The sequence below is a fragment of the Chrysemys picta genome, chromosome 9 (assembly GCF_011386835.1).
Source record: "Chrysemys picta bellii isolate R12L10 chromosome 9, ASM1138683v2, whole genome shotgun sequence".
Taxonomy (NCBI): Eukaryota; Metazoa; Chordata; order Testudines; family Emydidae; genus Chrysemys; species Chrysemys picta.
The window spans coordinates 5,011,532-5,029,782 of record NC_088799.1 but is presented as its reverse complement, the minus strand read 5'-3'; the positions used below and the strand labels follow the sequence as shown (position 1 = coordinate 5,029,782).

The 18,251-nt window shown below is 51.9% G+C and overlaps 1 protein-coding gene across 1 annotated transcript; it reads left to right on the top strand.

Moving 5' to 3' along the window:
* Window positions 1–1,648: 1,648 nt before the first annotated feature.
* LOC101943275 (programmed cell death protein 1) lies at window positions 1,649–17,810 on the top strand. Its single transcript, XM_042843964.2, has 5 exons — window positions 1,649–2,038; window positions 9,832–10,173; window positions 12,844–12,993; window positions 14,358–14,392; window positions 16,190–17,810. The coding sequence occupies exons 1-5, from the start codon at window positions 1,717–1,719 to the stop codon at window positions 16,382–16,384; spliced, it is 1,044 nt and encodes a 347-aa protein (XP_042699898.2). The 5' UTR covers window positions 1,649–1,716; the 3' UTR covers window positions 16,385–17,810.
* Window positions 17,811–18,251: the final 441 nt, after the last annotated feature.

Below are 18,251 nucleotides of genomic sequence, written 5' to 3'. Positions count from 1 at the left end.
AGTCTGATTTGGTTCATGTACCCCCAAGTTTCACCTCACTTAAAAACTACTTATGTCTACAAAATCAGACATAAAAAATACAAAGGTGTCCTTGCACACTATCACTGAACAATGGCCGACTTTCTCATTTTTACCACATCATTATAAAATAAATCAATTGGAATATCAATATTGTCCTCACATTTGAGAGTATAGTATCTAGAGCAGTGGAAACAAGTCTTAGTTTGTACTGACTTTGCTAGTGCTTTTTATGGAGCCTGTTGTAAAAGTAGGCACATCTCTAGGTGAGTTGATGTACCCCCGGGAAGAGCTCTGCGTACCCCCAGGAGTACGCGTACCCTGATTGAGAGCCACTGATCTAGACCACCCTGCTGCTGGATTTGAATGCTGTCACTGAGCTAACCACAACAGCCCGGTTCATTTCTGCAAGCACGGAAATTGATCAGATTACAATGACAAACAAGAACAAATCATGAATTTTCCCCCGAGACTCTCTAAACGTAATGAGATTCCATTCAAGAGATGCAGGCAGAACCATAGAACGGGGCGGTTTCATCATAGTTGATTTCCTATGCAAATGTTAGTCAGCACAGCAGACACATAGAAGCAAAGTGGGTCAAGGTGGAAAAGACTCATGTGCTATAGATCATCTATCTAATCATCTGTCATAGGTTTTTCTACGGCCCCTCGCACTGTGGTATCTAATTGTCCTCTAGCCCTCTTCCTTGCCAAACTGGCTTTAAGATTTTCTGTATACAGTTCCCTTGTGTGTGGGGGAAGCACCTTCTGGATATCACATTTATCTTTAGTCCTTTTCATTTTAGACAGTTATAGTCTGGGAGATGAGATTGCAGAAAAATCTACCATCATCATCTACTTCAAGCTCTTGAGTGTGGGCAGAAACTGGTACTCTTGTTGGCAGTCTCAGGTCATGAAGATCTCGCTCTCTCTCTCTTTGTCTCTCTCTCTCTCCCTGGATAACTCAGCGGATTGATAATGGCCTGTGAATTGTAGGTCTGAATCCAGGCTAGGTGGGTGATGAATCAAAATGGATGCCATCTAATGGCTGTTCGGCCTTCATGAACTGAGTTTGGTGGCCTCACTCCAGTTCCCCGTCGATAAGTGTCCCCATCTCAAGCCATGGGCACTAGCTAATGCCCCGGTTGGGAATCTCAGCTGAGAAGCCAAGGAGCAAATGGAGACCGTGGGGGCCGAGAGACCCTTTCCACCGCTAGAGGTGACCACTTAAGGGCAAAGGCTGAGGGGACCTGGTGGGGGCTTAGGGGAAGTGTGATGTACTTGCTGTCTGGATAAAAAGAGGAGTCCCGTCTCTGGGGCTGTCAGGCCGGGAGCTGTCACCAGCCCTATAAAGAGTCAGAATAACTAATACAGAGATAAGCGCTCCCCCAGCCACAAGCAGAAAACACAGAGCAGTTTGCCTGGCAGGAGCAACCTGTGGGTGACGTCAAGTGTGTGGCAAAGGAAATGCGGCGCAGGGCCCCCTCCCCCTTCACTTGTGGTCTCGTGCCTCCGACCCCTAACGTTCTGCTGATGCCGCTTTCTCTTCTGTGCGGGTGACTGGCGCGTGGGAACCCGCTGAGGCTCCTGGCTGCCGAGCGGGGGAGCAGGGTCGGGCGCAGCTGTCGAGCTGTGTCGGAGGAGGAGGGGGGGAAAAACGGGGGCGGGTGGCAGGGAGGGTTTCCCTCTCAAGCCGAGATGGGTACGTTTCATTTCCACTTCTGCTTCGGCTGCAGTCAGTCGACGGCCGCCGTGCAGCCCCCGGGGGAACAGTGCTGCTGGGACGCGAGGCACGAGGTGGCCTGGCCAGGACACAAGCCCCCGGAGCGTCCTCCTGCCACGCAACACAGGCATAGCAGCTTGGATCCTGATTGGTGCATTGCACGTGCCAGGGAGGAAGCCGACCCCCAGAGAGCTCCCGGCCCCTCGAAGGCGACGCCAGGGACGATGCTCGTGATCGTGGTCGGCATCTGTGCGGTGCTGCTGACCTGCAGGCCAGCGCTGTTGCTCTCCCAGCTTGGTATGTATCTGGGCGGCGTGATCCTGAACACAAAGGCGGTGCGGCTTACGCCCGGCGGGGAGCGTCTGCTAGGCTTAGAGCCGTGCGAGCGGTGGAAATAGCCCTGGCAGTGAGAAGGCAGGAAAGCCAAAGGCTGGACCTGAAATGCCCAGGCCGCCAGCATCCGGGAAGAGCCCCCAGGATAGAAACAAACGCAAATGTTTGGTGTGGATGCGGGGCCCCGATCCAGCCCCCATCACAGCTTAGTTTGAAATAGTGAAAGGGGAAGCAAATAGTCGCGCGGTGGGGCAGTGGAACGGCTAGATGTGTTATCATATTAAAAGTTGGGTTTGGCAAAACTTTCTGGAGTTTCGCCCCGCCCCTGACCCCCAATCCTCCCTTCATTCAGGGCCTGATCTCTGGGGTTCAGGCCCTGAATCCATTGTTGTTCAGGGGGTCTTCTGAAAATGGAACGTGGCGTGGGCTGGCACAGAGCATGGGGCTGAGAGTCAGGGCACCCGGGATTCTGTGCCTGCTTTGCCCCGGACTTGATGTGTGGCCAGGCCACGCCCTGTCTTTGTGCCCCGGGGGGGCCCAACAGCAAAAGGGGGTTAACGAGATGTACCCACACTTGTAAAGCACTCTGAGATCCGTAGGTGACGAGCCCGGTCAAAATGCCATGGGGAGAAAAATGAAACAAAAATCTGCCTCTGTAAGTGACTGGCATCCTGTGCTACGGGGACAATAAAGACTCTGGCCTGACAGTCATTGTCTGACTTTCAGGCTGAGCGAAGGGAAAAAGAAATGAAATCAAAGTCACAGAATTCACATCTGGCAGAGCCCAAAGGACCTCCAGCTGTGACGAGTTTTTGAGTGGGTTCGAAATGTGGTAAAACGAGTTCTGGAAACGAGCAATTTCTGGATTTTGTTTTAGAACTAGTTCAAAAAAAGCAGTGTCGGGTTCTAAAGTCCTCTGCCTGCTGCATTCAGCGCAAACAGCATTTTGTAAAAAAAAAAAAAACCCCAAACCTGCCTAATATTTTCTAAGTCAGATAAAATCCAACCACACAAATGAAAACCTATTGAGCAGTGCAAAACCCAAACAAACTCCTTTGCTTACGTATTAATGATTATTACGATGTGTGTGTTACCGTAGCAGTAGGAGCACCAGTCATGGACCAGCATCCCAGTGTGCTAAGTGTGGCACCATCACAGCAAAAGGACAACCCTTGCCCCAAAGAGCCCACTATGGGAATCTGCAATGATTCCCCAGTTGTCTCTTCTCATCTTGAATGTCCTTAGTCATTTATTCATAACCAGGGGATATGCCGCGTCGCATCAGACCAATTGTCCTTCTAATCTCCTGTCTCGTAAGGAAGCCTCATAACTTCTGTAAACTTCCTTGCCTCTCTGAAATTTCCACAGAAGCGGAGGGAATTGTGTGCCAGCATCCAGGATTGGACCCAGGAGGTTTTGATCTTCTGTGTTTAATAAAAGGGATTTATATGTTTATTAATCTCTGGGGCTTTCAAGGGGATTGTCAGCTCGGATCACTGGCGCTTGTAATTGGTGAGAGAAACGCCCTGTTACTGCTTTTTCCTGGGAAATCGGAATGACCATTAATTTAACGTCTATCTCTCAAGCTGTGTGAGTAAGGGGCTCAAGTCAAAAATCTGGATTTCAAACACTGCCATCTAGCCGGGCTCAAGACCAGCTCTAATCTGGATAGAGAGATTTATTGGGGAAAGTGCCCGAGAAGTTTATTATCAGTAATTAATGATAATAATTGTGGGGCGGACTGTGAACCTCTTCCTCCCAATGAATCTAGCTTGAATCTAACTTCAGTCAATGGAAGTAAAGGGTTCACAGTCTGGCCTTGTGTATATAAAGCCATTGCCTCCTCCAGGATTTTGCCAATGATGCTCATAAGCAATTAAAATACAATCATAAAATAGGTCATGTCAAATGTTAATTAATGGCCGGGTTAACGTTAAGGTCCCTAGAGACGTGCTGCAAATGGCTGCAGCCCTGTAGACTCTTGTAGCCTAAATACGAGCACTACCCACCAGTGTGCCCATCTGCACGGAAGTGCCCGTTCTGTTCTTGGCTCACTAGTGTTTATCAGCTGGGCATCCTTGCACAAGTGCGTCGAACAAGTTGTCCCAGCTTTTGAACAGTCTCTGGGAGGAACCCCTTTAATGTGCCAGACCCCCCACGGGGTCCCACTCTTCCTTCAGTGTTGGCCATGCTGCCTGACTGCTTCCTAGACTGAGCTACTTGGCTCCAGCACTCCTGTTTCACACCAGGAACTCTGCTCAGCGAGTCCACCTGAGACTCCTGGTCGGGACTGGTCCCCTCCTCAGGGACTAGTTCACCTCACCTCGTGTTTGCAGTGGCTGTTAGGGGGAGGGATAGCTCAGTGGTTTGAGCATTGGCCTGCTAAACCCAGGGTTGTAAGTTCAATCCTTGAGGGGGCCACTTAGGGAGCTGGGGCAAAATCAGTACTTGGTCCTGCTAGTGAAGGCAGGGGGCTGGACTCAATGACCTTTCAAGGTCCCTTCCAGTTCTAGGAGACAGGATATCTCCATTAATTTTTTTTTATTTTACTCAAGCAGCGTAGGATTTATTAGTCACCTGGACACCGCATGAGAAGTCCTTGGGTTAGCGCAAAGAAATAGAGGTGAAGGTGTCGGCCATTCTGGTCAAGCCAGAGCAATTCCCCAGCCAAGCTGTAGTGAGCTCCATTTCCAGGCTCTGTCTCTTTCTGACTTCCTTAGTCAGTCCCAGGAGAGAGTGTAAGGCTACCTACCATGACATGAGACGTGAGTATCAACGTCAGGGCAGACTGCCAGGAAGCAGGGCACAAATCCCAAGCTGGCTGTGAGCTCTATACTTAGATTTCACCCACCAAGTGCCAAGTGTAAACCCCTCAGGCACCATAACAGCCTTAACATGGAATCACCGACGGTCCCCTGGGGCTCTCCGATCTGTCTCACCACCCTGCCTTTGTGATGGATGGTCCCTTACACTAAGAATCACAGCAACATTCAGTAAAAAGCAACAGAGGGTCCTGTGGCACCTTTAAGACTAACAGAAGTATTGGAGCATAAGCTTTCGTGGGTGAATGCCCGCTTCATCAGACGCAAAGGTGCCACAGGACCCTCTGTTGCTTTTTACAGATTCAGACTAACACAGCTACCCCTCTGATACTTAGCAACATTCAGGTTACTTTCAGACGCAAAGGACCAGTCACTTATCCCAGGTCAGTTGCACCTTAGATCTTACACCAAAGACAATGCTTGTAGCCAATCCCATAATAAACTACGTACAGATTTATTAAATATGTAAAGGAAACAGGAGAGTTATTTACACAGTTAAAGCAGGCAAACAAATGGGTTACAATCTTAAGTTTCAAAAGATAATAAAAGCAAGCTCTCTATGTCCTTTAGGGCTACCCCAGGCTAAGCACTGGGCATCTCTTGCTTGTGCATAAAAACCTTGTCCCCCCGAGTCCAAGCAGCATGGAGATAGTCCGTTCCTTCTCTTTGGGGTTTTTATCGCCCTCCTGCCATATGTTCGGGGCTGCAAACTCAGCTGATGGGAGGAATTCCCTTGCATGACTCCTCGTCATGCAGGGTGCGGGGGGGAAGAGCAGGACAGCTGAGCCGTTTGCCCTTTTTAATGATAATAGTTGGGCAGGGCATAACACCTTCTGTTAGAGATCAGCACTTGATACTAGTTCATGTCTCCTTCCTGTCTGGTGATTTACACAGCCAAAGAGGCTCACAATACAAACATTGCCTTACACTATGGGGTACAGATGTTATAAGTGAGATGAATGCAGGCAGCACGTCACCAGCATTCAATAACGTCTAAACACATTCTTATCATTCTTACACCCATTTTAATGATCCTAACACCCAGGGGAGCCAGATGGTTCCAGCCCTGTATCTGTCAGGCCTGGGGATCCTGGCATGAGCTGGCACCTGGTCTGCCAGCATCACAGAGAGCCAGAAACCAGCTCTTTATTCCCTGCCAGTCACCTCTCAGCCCTTTGTTCTCCAGGCCGGGCCATGCTGAGTTCACAGCCCTCGTGCACGGATGCCCAGCTGATAAACACTAGTGAGCCAAGACCAGAACGGGCAGCTCCTTGCCGATGGGCACATGGGTGGGTGTCGCTCGTATTTAGGCGACAGGAGCGTCCGGGTCATTGATTGCTAGGTGTGAGTATTCTGCCCATTGGGGTTTTCCATTGTCTTCTCGCATTTTCCATTGATATGATTTGGCCTCGGCCAGTTCTTTGAATGAGCCATGCAGTTTGTTCAGACAGCTCGGCGACACCTATGTCTCTTAGTCTGTCCTGAGAGCCAACTTAATTCTTTCCCCTTTGCTGGGTAGCAGTGCCTAACATAGGGGGAAACTGAGGCACACATAGGCTTCATGTTACAAAAAATTCCCACTTTGTCCCAGGGGAGCTCCCATAGGGATGGAGCCTTTCCCTGCTAGGCAGCGAGTTCCAGTCACAGGCTGGTCATTGTCCGCCAGCAGCTGGGTGGCCTCACGGAAAGGAGCTGGTGGTCTCAGTCCAGGGCCTAGGGGGCACGTCTGACACGGTTGCCGGCAATCTCAGGGGAGTGGCTGAGGACTGTAGTTCCCCTGGAGGTTCAGCTCTTGCTTTGATCCCTCGGGACGATCCCTCGAGGCACTTTAGACAGGTTATTAATGATTGCAGGGGACGGGAGCAGATGGGGACAGTCAACACTTTATTTAAAATGATGGTGATGATTACGGTTGGTGTCGCTGTGGTTGCAGTAGTGCTTAGGAACACACGGTCAGAGAGCCGTCCCCCTTCTGCTGGGCCCTACGCAACTATTCAGTGGAAAGACCTTAATGCAGGCTGAGGCTAAGGCAAGAAGCAGTGGGTGGGTGAGGCAAGCAAGGTGACAGTAATGGATACAGGCCAAGATTTGGGGCGGGGGGGCAGTGCACCTTTAAGGAGCAGGGCCAGTGCACCTGTGCTGGGCCAGCGGGCCCCAGTGGGCTATAAGAGGAGGCCCGTGGGGCCCCTGGGTGAATCAGGACACAGAGTCAGTCTGGAAAGGGGAAGAGAGAGAACAGATGTGGGGTACTCACTGGGAATAGGGAGAGAGGCCAGAAGCAGGAAGATTCCTGGGATTGACTACTAGAGTCCCCTGGGACTGGGGCGTGACAGTCCCGGTGCAAGAAAGACCTGGTGAGACAGAGGCAGCAGAAGAAGGCTGGAGATGGGAGCTGCCAGAGACGGCGTGTTTGGGACCTGGGAGAAGGCAGGAGAGCAACAGAGGTGACTGTTGCTATCTCCAGGGCTAGAGCACTGGACCCCAAGGAACTGGGAGAGGGTCAGGGGGAGTGACGGATGCTCGGCTGGGAGGGGTTCCCGCTGGGAAGAGCAGAGTTACAGTCTAATTAGAAGGACTGGGGTGGCTGTCCCGAGTCAGAGGAAAAGACAAGGACTTACAGAGAGTTCGGGCCTGGTCCAAGGTGCCGGGCTGTGTTAGATGGGCATTGAGGGATGAGATTTCTTGAGTTTTAAAGACGGCTTATACTGCGTATTGGAAATGGATAGTGATTGGGACTTGGGGTTACGGACTTATTTGCATCATGTTTTTGTAATGAACTATCCCCAAGGAAGGGTATTATTAAAGCAAGAGAGCCTGGTGTAGAGCACTTGGGTTACCTAAGGGGGAAACTGAGGCAGATATGCCTGACATGCCGTGGCCTGCCGCCATGAGAGTTCTCTGGGTCGGGCAGCTCAGTACTTGAAGATCAGGTCCCTTGAAGGTGTCTATAGTCAGGCGCCTAAAATAACTATTCACTTTGGAAAGCCTTGGCCTTAGGGGGTCTCTGTGTATGAGCTAGAGTCCACTGTCTCCGTCTTTGCACCCTTGAATCATCACTTGCCTCAGTCCTGCGGTGATGCCATAGGCCATACTCCACCCTCAATCGTTGGCCTGGTCCATGCAGCTGATGTCAATGGGTGTGCCACAGGCTGAGCACAGACACGAAACGACCCAGAATTCGGAGGCTAGGCCATCAGTCTGTTGCTACAGAGTTGATTGTGTTATTACCCCTTCAACACCCGGCTAAGAGAAGAGGTGACAGAGAGCGACAAATGAGGCAACATGAGTACCTTTCCAACTAACCACGCGGGCTTCTCAAGGCAGGCAGGGTAGCTTCACGCACCCTGATTTGAATCAGGTACACAATCAGTTATGCCCCCACCCCACCCTGTAAATCGACTCTGCGTCAGTTTCACCTGCTGGCTTTCAGAGGCAAAATCAGCCACAGAAAGGATGACTAACATGGTATAAAAATAGATCCTAATTTTCATATGAAACAGCTGGAAGTTCCTCTGCGGTCAAGTGGGTGCAACCGAGAGCCGAATTGGGCCCCGTATAAACATTTAATAGAACAGTTATTACCAATGATTAAACGTTAGCTAGTTATTTAGCACCAACACCAGACCCTTTGCTGTCAAGATCCCATTGATTTCAATGGAGTTTGGCCAGCAGGACTTTGTATTTAGTCCCATGTGGTACATACAGATAAAGAGCTTCCACTTGAGAAGGTAGACACAACAAACGGGTAATACATACTTTTTAATTCCGGCAAAGATCTGCCAAAGTGACTAGAGATTTTGAGGGCCTGGCTTGAGACACCCGAGTGCGGCCCACTCATCGGGAACTCTGCAGTACATGGAGCTCTCCGGGAGGTTTCCAAGCCCTCAGTGCCCAGAGGGTTTCAGAACAGCCAGCGGCCAATGAGGTAGGGGAAGGTGAAGCCCTTGTGAATTTCCTAGACTCTGCGTGGGCCCCATACTGCTGACAAACAAGGACAAGAACCTATGCTAAATGTTTTAGCTTTAAATTCTGGTCGCTGCTCTGCACGCACATGGAGGAGACAGAGCAGTAATCACCACTTAGACTCACCACACGTTTTTGCCTGATAATAATGAGTCAGTACTAAATTAAACAATTAATTACACATGTGCAGCACTTTTCATCTTCCCCAGGCTTTACAACACTCTTCTATCGGTTGGTCTCTCAAAGCCCTTTAAAAAAGAGGGACCATTAGTCCCATTTTACAGAGGGGGAAACTGAGGCAAGTGACTTGCCCAAGGCCACCCAACCCACCAGTGGCTGAGCCAGGAATTTAACCCAGCTCTTCTGAGTCCCAGTCTAGTGCGCTACCCACTGAATCACACTGCCTCTCTGTGCAGCTTTGCGGTAGGAGGCTTGGGCATAGCCTGAGAATGCAGCATCCCCAGCAAGGACTGCACAGAGCGTCCCAGTGCCTGTGAGACAGGCACAACAGTGTTGAATTTCCTTTTGTCTAAGGGGAGCAGTGTTCGCTGCGCTGGAGCATACCCATGGTTAACGGTTTCTCAGGCTGTCAGATAGCACATACATTGGGGCTGGATCCTCCCTCTGCTTTTAGTGGTGGGGGGATTGGGAAAGGCCAAAGATCCAAACACTCCAGGGCAGGGACTACCTTTGTTCTACTAATTCGTACAGCACCTTGCACGACAGGCCCCCGATCCTTGACTGAAGCCTCTAGGTGCTACCACACAATCAATAATAACCATTGTCTGTTCTGTGTTTGTAGGGCACCCAGCGCAGGGGGGTTCTGGTTCAGCCCTAGGGCTGCTGGATGTGCCGGTAATACAGAGAATAAATAAATAATAATGGTTGTACAATGTGCCCGTGAGGCCCATCAATGAATCTCCTGCTGATCACGGTGTCCTGTTCTTTGTTTCTTTCCTTTCTCTGAAACAGTGACGTTTTCCCCGGAGAAGCTATCCAGGCCTGTGGGCGACACAGCCAGCTTCTTCTGCAATATCTCCAAGGCGAACTTCCCTCAGTTCGATTATAGTTTAAACTGGTACAAAAAGATCAATGCCACTCACACAAAAAAAATTGCCGAGTTTAATGGGAATGAACCTAAAATCCAAGAGAAATTCACCCTCATCAACCATACCTCTTCTGTTGAGATAAAGATACTGGACCTAACCAAGAATGACAGTGGCGAGTACTTCTGCGGGCTGATCGCTTTCTCCTCGCCCAGTAAAGTGATGGAAAGCAACGTGTCCAACCTCACAGTTACAAACGAACAAACAGGTTTGTTTCGGAGACAGTATAACGAACCAGCTTGTACGCGTGTCTACCGCAGCCCTCTGCTGGAGGGGCTCAGAGCGCCCAGCCGTGTGCCATAGACCCTGCTTTAGCTCTGGGGGTAGGGGCTTGTGTGTTTGGAGCGGGAGAGGCTAAGCTGCGGGGAAGTTCCAGGCGTCTGCGTGACGCAGTGCGGCTGAAGATTTGCTACAATGCTCTGTTGGTCTGTGGGCTGAGTGATATTTCCAGGCCAGAATTCCCCCCACCCCTTGATGCCCTAACCAGCTAGGTTAGAATGGGCGGTTCCCAGCTGCTCAAATCAATCAGCATCTCTCGCTGTGGAGGTCGCTTCTGCCAGGGGTCAGCCAGAGCCTTCGCTTGCTGCTCTGCAGGGGCTATGTCGGGCTCCTCTTTCCAACCAATATATTACGGTAGCACCCAAAGGCACCACTCTGGGACCAGGGCCCCCAGGGCTAGACGCTGTAATGTGTGATTTCCTGGCCAGAGTGAAAGTAGTAACTGTCTCTGGTGTGACGTTTACAAACCACATGGCCACTTTCCCAGCAGCTGACCTGAATCAAGGCCAAATCTGTGCTGGGGCAGGCCCCACTGGGCTCCCTGCAGGTAACTGAAAGCAAGTTGGTGGGGGAGAGCTTGACCCACATCAAGCACCCGGTGCACAGTTACGATGCTGCAGAAAGTAATAAACCGTGGCATTTTACCCGGCAGCAGTCACTCGGCCATGGATATTTTCTTATTTTACTGTCCCACCTCAGCTAATTATCTGCTGCCGCTGCAAGGACCTCTCCCCCATGGCCGCGTACGTCCCGACACCACAGTCAACAGGGAGGTGGAAGCCCGAGTCCATAAGCATCTCTCGCTCTTCCACTGAAGCCCAGCTCCTTTAAGTTGCATGTTTTAGATGCCGAAGACTCACGCCCCTGACAACCCTGATGTCTGTATTTATGCAGCTGTACTAGAAAAGGGTACTGCAGGTGGAGTTTGAACTCCTGTAGATCTAAGATGCATGGGACGAGCAGGGACTATTATTATTATTATCTGTTCTTATGGAAGCGCCGATGAGCCCCCATCATGGGCCAGGACCCCATGGTGCTAGGCGCTGTACAGACAGATCAAAAAGCTGGTCCCTGCCCCACAGAGCTCACTGCGTAACATAGGTGCTGGAACTAGGGGTGTGTGTGTGTGTGTGTGCAGCCCCCCCACCCCCCACCCCTTGGCTTCAAGTGGTTTCCATTATACACAGGGTTCACAGTTTGGTTCAATGGCTCTCAGCACCCCCACTATACAAATTGTTCCAGTGCCCCTGCTGTGTCAGAGTGCACTACCTTCACTTTAGCGCTGGATGAAACTTTTCAAACCTATTTTGGGGGGTCAAAAGTGGCCTTTTTCAGAAAGGAAAAATGTTGTGAAAAACGGTTTTTGGTGATGGTTTTGATGGAAAACATAGAAACGGTCCTTGAAATGGTTCTCGGCATTCTTTCATTTGCCAAAACACGTTGGAAGGGGGGCTTTTATGCTCACCAAAAGCAGGTTTCTCAGTAAACAACGTCATCGACCACTTCAGGAATCTTTTTGATTTGAAACTGGCATGAAAGTTTTTGAAAAAAAAAAAGAGAGAGAGAGAGAGAGAGAGAGAGAGGTCATTTGGAGCCTGTGAAATGGAAACATTTCAATTTGTTTTGTGAATTAAATCCTCCCCCCCAATCTAGCAGCTCTAATTGCCTTAGTCCGTGTGACTATGTTCCCCTCTGGCAAACAATCAAGTGACTCTGACAGCCTCCTACTTACACACAGCTAATGGGATTACACCTGTATCTCCCAGGTCCCTCAATGGCGATTAGTAAAGATGGTCGGGGGGCAACCCCAAGTCCTGGGTGTCCTAAGCCTCTGACTGCCAGAAGCTGGATGACAGGGGATGGATCACTTGATAGTTGCCCTGTTCTGTTCATTCCCTCTGGGGCACCTGGCATTGGCCACGGTCAGAAGACAGGCTACATTGGTCTGACCCAGTATGGCCGTTCTTATGTTCTCATCTCAGCTGATACAGATGTGTGTCGGGTGCAAAGGTTCTGGGTTTGGCTGCTAATATTGACGGATGGTGCCTGTACATATGTGGCCACCAATTCGTTACACAGTCCTACACTGGGCCAGAGCCTCTTCCCACTGACCCTATTACCCAGAACCACTGGATCGAATGGGGGAAGGGGCACTGCGTTATTTTGAGTACAACTGTTTTGCCTTGCCCTTGTTTTGATCAAATGAGATAGAAGCTGGAGCTAAGCAGGGGGCCTGGACTGATTGGGTGGCACTGTACAGATGAGAATCAGAGATCTAGGAAGATAGGACTGGAAGGGACATGCTGGGTCATTGCGTCCATTCCCCCGCTATCACGGGCAGTCCCGTCATATGACCCCACGGTGTGACGACAGCACCAGTGCTAGGTCTGACAAACGGTGTGAAATTCACCTCTGTCCAGCGGGCTAGTGCGAGCCGGGAACACCAGTTAAGTCCTGCTTATGCCACAAAACTCAATGGCTGTAGGGCTCCCTTAAGAGCTGTTAACTCCAGCGACGTCGTGCTGGAGGAGAGGACGTGGTTTGCTTTGTATTTTACAGAGACTGTCACGTTTCTTCTTTTTTATTTGCAATTCCCTAGACGGATGGACCACCACCGTTCCCAACGTGACTGTTGACGACCTGGTGGGCGACTTTAAAGTGCCAGTCATCATTGGCCTGATCATCGCCGGGGCCGTGTTGCTGGGGCTTATCACCTACATACTCTTCATCACCGCGCGCCGGACGGGAGGTGCGTCGTGGCAGGGGCGAGCGGGGCCCTGACAGTCTGCTGCCCTTCCCCTCCGGTGCTGCCGTTGGGGGCAAGCCAAGGCTAGCTGCAGAAAAAAGGGTGGGGGGCAGGAGGGGTGCTCAGGGACTGTGGTGAGCAGAGGCTTGTATAGACTGACCCGACAGGGCCGCTGTGGACGGGACGGCTAGCTCAGCCATTCTGCCTCCATCCCAAGAGGTGCTGAGTGCTGTTGAGCTCGGCGGGCCGAATGCTGGGGCCCTTCCGGGGTGTTAACTCGGGTGAAATTCCCCCTGGCTTCACTAGGAGTGGCCGGTGCTCAGCGCCTCCCAGGCTTGGGCCCCAAATCTCTGACATTCCCCCAACCCCGCATTAGATTGGCTCGGCCCATTGTAGGGCCAGTGGTGGGGACGGTACAAGGAGCCTTCCCCCTGCCTGGAGCCCCCATGTAAAGGGCAGTGAGCCCCCAGCCCCTGTCTGGGTTGGGTGGGGCCGTGGCCTGTGGAGCTGTCTGTGGGGCCCCAAGAGAAGGTGTGGTGGGTGCCCTCCCACTGGAGCAGGGTCATGCCTCCCAGAGCTCCCCTCCATGCTCCTCTTCCTCAGGCCTGGCCTTAGTGAGCCCACGGTGGGCAGGGCTGTGTGAGTGCAGGGTCCCCAGACGAGGCTTGGCCGGCTCACTCAGTGCAGCGCTCTGTCTCCGTCCAGCGGCAGCCGGACTCGATGAGCCTGCTGCAGCCTTGGCTAGCAGAGCGGGGGCGCATTTATTGTGTATCCACCGGCTGGTCTCTCCACTAGGCCGGCAGAACGCTGGCTGCTGGCTACCAGAAACTGAGAGTGCAGCGTGGCCAGGGAGACTCCCGGCTGCTGCCCAGAGACCTGTGAGGTGATTCCAGCCCACCAGTCCCAGCAGAGCTCTCCCCGTCTGGATACCTGGGCTGGTGGCTGGGATCCAGGAGCTTAGCTCCCTCACTCGTGCACATGGGAGAAGAACCTGAATAGAGCAGAATCAGGTCAGGCCCTAGTGATCAATTGCTCACGATTGGAGCGCTGGAGTAGAAAAACAGGGCACGATTCTCCCCACGGTGGGCCTCTGCTCCAGAATGCCAGGCCCAGCCCTGCAGTCCGTGTGCCAGTGACTCTCCCGCTGGCTTTGAGGGGAGCTTTGGGGACCTATGTCTGGATCGGTGGATGTCGGCACATCCTCCAGTGGGATCTTGCTGAGGGCAGGAGTCTGTGCAGCCCCAGAGTCGTTTGCAGGGAGCTGCAATGCCGCGGGAAGCAGAGCTAACTCTGACGCCCACTCCCCTTGTGATGTTCGCTGCAGCCCAGCTCCTGTGCCTGGTCTAACCAAATGTGTTACTTTGCAGGGCAGCAGAAACCACAACGTGAAAACGCACTCTTGGTAAGTTCCCCGTCGCTCACGTGCGGCTGGCAGGAAAGAACCTGGGCTTGTCAGATCTTTAGTAGCAAGTGCCCAGATCCATGCCAGGGCGGCAGGCAGAACTGCACAATGCCACAGCTCCTCACCCGTCCCCACAGCCCAGTCCGAGTCCTTCACGGGCCAGTGCCACCGGGAGAAAGGAGAGAGAGAGAAAAGAAACAGAATGAAAGACTCTTAGATGCAGCTGAAGTACTTTGCTTTGCAGGCAATGGATTGTTATTATCAATAATCGTAATGGAGTGACTGTCTGTTTGTATGGCCCCTTTTGTCTCCAAATAGCCCCCAAGCTCTCTGAGCAGTGACACAAACACTTCTGATACGGATCGCTAATGTGGTGTCCATGCTCGGCAGCCCCAGAGCACAGCGAAGAATATTGCATTGGAAACAGCCAGCGGGAGAAAGCAATTCTCTGAGCTGGAGTTGGGCCGGGACAATTGGATTAACGTCCCTCCTTTTGATAAAAGGGCCAGGAGCGTGTGGACCTTGATTGTATGTCAGGCCCCAAAGGTGGCACCCGTGGTGTGTCTGACTGCCACCCTGGGGCACCTGGGCCAGCCTTGACGCACAGAGGAGAGCTCCCTGCGAAATCACTAGCACCCCCCGTCCCTTGCAGTAACGTCCAGTTACTAGCCAAGTCCAATCCTCTGAGGTTGTGAGAGCTGATGGGATCACAGTGCAAGGTACTTTGACTACAGCCATGCTGATTGCATAGAGTTGGATGCTCTCTAGTAATGCCTTCTAGTGAGAGACTAAAGAAGCTCAATCTATTTAGCTTATCCAAGAGGAGGTTAAGAGGTAACTTGATCACGGTCCGTAAGTACCTACTTAGCTGAAGCTAGACCAATTCAGACTAGAAGCCAGGTGCATGTTTTTAATTCAGAGTCATTAACCACTGGAGCCACCTACCTGGGGAGGCGGTGGATTCTCCATCTCGTCGAGTATCATAGACTCATAGGGTACATCTACACTACAGGGGGGAGTCGATTTAAGATACACAAATTCAGCTACGTGAATAGCGTAGCTGAATTCGACGTATCGCAGCCGACTTACCCCACTGTGAGGACGGCGGCAAAATCGACTTCTGCCGCTTTCTGTCGACGGCGCTTACTCCCACCTCCGCTGGTGGAGTAAGAGCGTCGATTCGGGGATCGATTGTCGCGTCCCAACGGGACGCGATAAATCGATCCCCGAGAGGTCGATTTCTACCCGCCGATTCAGGCGGGTAATGTAGACCTAGCCATAGACTTTAAGGTCAGAAGGGACCATTATGATTATCTAGTCCGACCTCCTGCACAACGCAGGCCACAGAATCTCACCCATCCACTCCTGTAACAAACCTCTGACCTATGTCTGAGCTATTGAAGTCCTCAAATTGTGGTTTAAAGACTTCAAGGTGCAGAGAATCCTCCAGCAAGTGACCTGTGCCCCACGCTGCAGAGGAAGGCAAAAAACCTTCAGGGCCTCTGCCAATCTGCCCTGGAGGAAAATTCCTGCTGGGTGCAATCTGTAAATCAAGGCTTTTAAAAACATACCCTCCTGCTCAAAGAGAAGTTCTGGGCTTGAGGCAGGAATTACTGGTTGAGGTCCTACGGCTTGTGCTCTACGGGAGGTCAGAATGGCCGGTCACAGTGGTCTGTTCTGGCCGTAAAAGGTCTGAATCTGTGTGAGTGCGTCTGCCTGTGTGTGGGGTACGTAGAGAAGCCAGGAGTGTGTGGCTGTGACTCTTAGTAAAAACGCCCTCTCTTGTTGTTTGCGCAGCAGAAAGAACAGGTGACGACGTACACGGTGGATTATGGCGTGTTGGAATTCCAGCAGGATGAGCACACAGAGGCTTCGGTGGAGAGTTACCCACCTGACAACACAGAATATGCCGTCATCGTGTTCCCTGAAGAGAAGCCTGTCACCCCAGAAAGGGGGAAGAAAACGAAACACCAGAGGACCTGTCAAATCTGAGCGCAGCCCCGCTGATGGGTCAGGAGCCCGACCGTGCTTCTCCTTCTGTTTGTCGTCTCTCTACAGCTTTCTCGGAGGCTTTCGGACAGGAAGGCCTGGCGGCAGCATCTGCACTATTTGTACACGCTGCGCCCGGTTTTACGCCAGCCCCTGACTCTCCTTCTTCCCCGTATCGGACAGCCGCTCGAATGACTGACATTTTACGGCAGCCTTCATCGGGGTCCTTCCCTCCACCAGCAGGCCGCAAGCAATTGTTTGCTGCTAAGGAAGACGTGCAGTCAGAACACGCTTGAGGATCTGGACTAATGGACATGTGGTTTGAGCCCTGTGTTGCCGTGGCGGAGAGCCACGTTCATCCCGGTCCTTGGTTTCTTGCGCTGCAAGAGGCCGCATGATCCATCCCTTGGGGGCCGGGAGGGGAGGAAAGAGGTACAGTCATGGGTCACTCAGCAGTTACCCTATTGGCCAGTGATGCTGGGCTCCAAAGAGAGGCCTTGCCCATCCTCCTCGTTCATTAGGATGGTGATGGCAAAGCTGGGTCTAAAGGATGGGAGAGGGTAAACCGGTGGGAAAGGATGGGATCTTTAGGGCTGGAAGGTGGATGCAGGGGCACCTGCTGGAAGATGCTACCATAGACTGTTGGAGCCCAGTTCTGCCTTGCTTACGGGCGAGGGATACAAGCTGCCACCTCACAGATAAACTAATGCTGACCTGCAGCCCTGATATTTCAGTTCCTGGGCTCCCCAGTCATGCCAAACGGAGCACAAACCTGCCTCTTTTGACTTCCTGCTGGGTTTGACCCTACTAAGAAATCTTAACATTGGGAGAAATTTGTGAATGCATGCCAGTGGCTGCAGTCTAAACGGATACTATGAAACCGATTGCAGCTCTGATGCGTTCTAATCGTCACGAGAGCTGCAGCACCCAGCTGAAATCAGTGGGTCTTCTTGGGTGCAGTGGACAGGAGAAGGTTGCTCCTTCTGTTCGGTACCGAGCTAGGGGCGTCTCCTAGCTTTGTGGGAGAAGCTGCGTTGCATGTAACTATTTAAAAAGACTAATGGGAAATGTACTGTAATGTGGTTTTTTTTCCTTCTGTAGTGTCATATATTTGCACTTGAAAGTTAAGAGCTGCAGCTGGATGCAGCTGGATTGAAACCAAATCAGGTGGAAATCCGACCCGTGCACGGGCGGAGGAGATGGCAAGAACACGGAGCACTCTGGAGCACCTTACTTCTCGACCAGCCCTGCTGGAATCAATGGGGCTGTCGGAGCAGTAAGGTGTCACTCCTGGGGTTCACAGTCAACCTGAGGGCTTGATCCTGTTGAGTGGGTGCTTTGCCCTTAGCTTTGGCAACAGGGGATCAGGCCCCGGGAGTTTACACTGAAGTGGTCGAAGGTCTTTGTGAATAAAAAGAAGCTTTAACTTTATCTTCAGTTTTGTTTATTGCTTCTGGACTGATACGTGGCGAGGAAAAGGCTGGAGATTGTGCTGGGGCTGGGGGTGTCTTTTTGTCCTGTGTCTGTACAGCTCGCAGGGCAAGGGAGTCCACAAAAGGTGCACAGAAACCAACACTGGAAGACAAAAGACATTCCAGGGAACCGAAATGCCGGTGAACTAAACTGACTACACAGCCCTAGGAACATCCCTAGGGGTGGCAGGTTTGTATAATTTTTGGTGGTGCCCAGAATGGTCCAAGTCTCCCCCCCCCACAGAGCTGCCCAAGGCTCTGGGAGGGAATTTGGGTGTGGGAGGGGGTTTGGGGTGCAGGCTCTGGGAGGGAGTTTGGGTGCTGGGTGCAGGCTCGGGGCTGGGGCAGAGGGTTGGGGTGCAGATGGAGGTGTGGGGTGCAGGCTCTAGGAGGAAGTT

Excerpts from the sequence above, each read along its gene's own strand:
- LOC101943275 (XM_042843964.2), top strand. The coding sequence starts at position 1,717 with ATGGGTACGTTTCATTTCCACTTCTGCTTCGGCTGCAGTCAGTCGACG. Across the intron at positions 10,174-12,843 it reads AGTTACAAACGAACAAACAG|ACGGATGGACCACCACCGTT; the intron begins GTTTGTTTCGGA and ends GCAATTCCCTAG. Across the intron at positions 14,393-16,189 it reads AACGTGAAAACGCACTCTTG|CAGAAAGAACAGGTGACGAC; the intron begins GTAAGTTCCCCG and ends TTGTTTGCGCAG.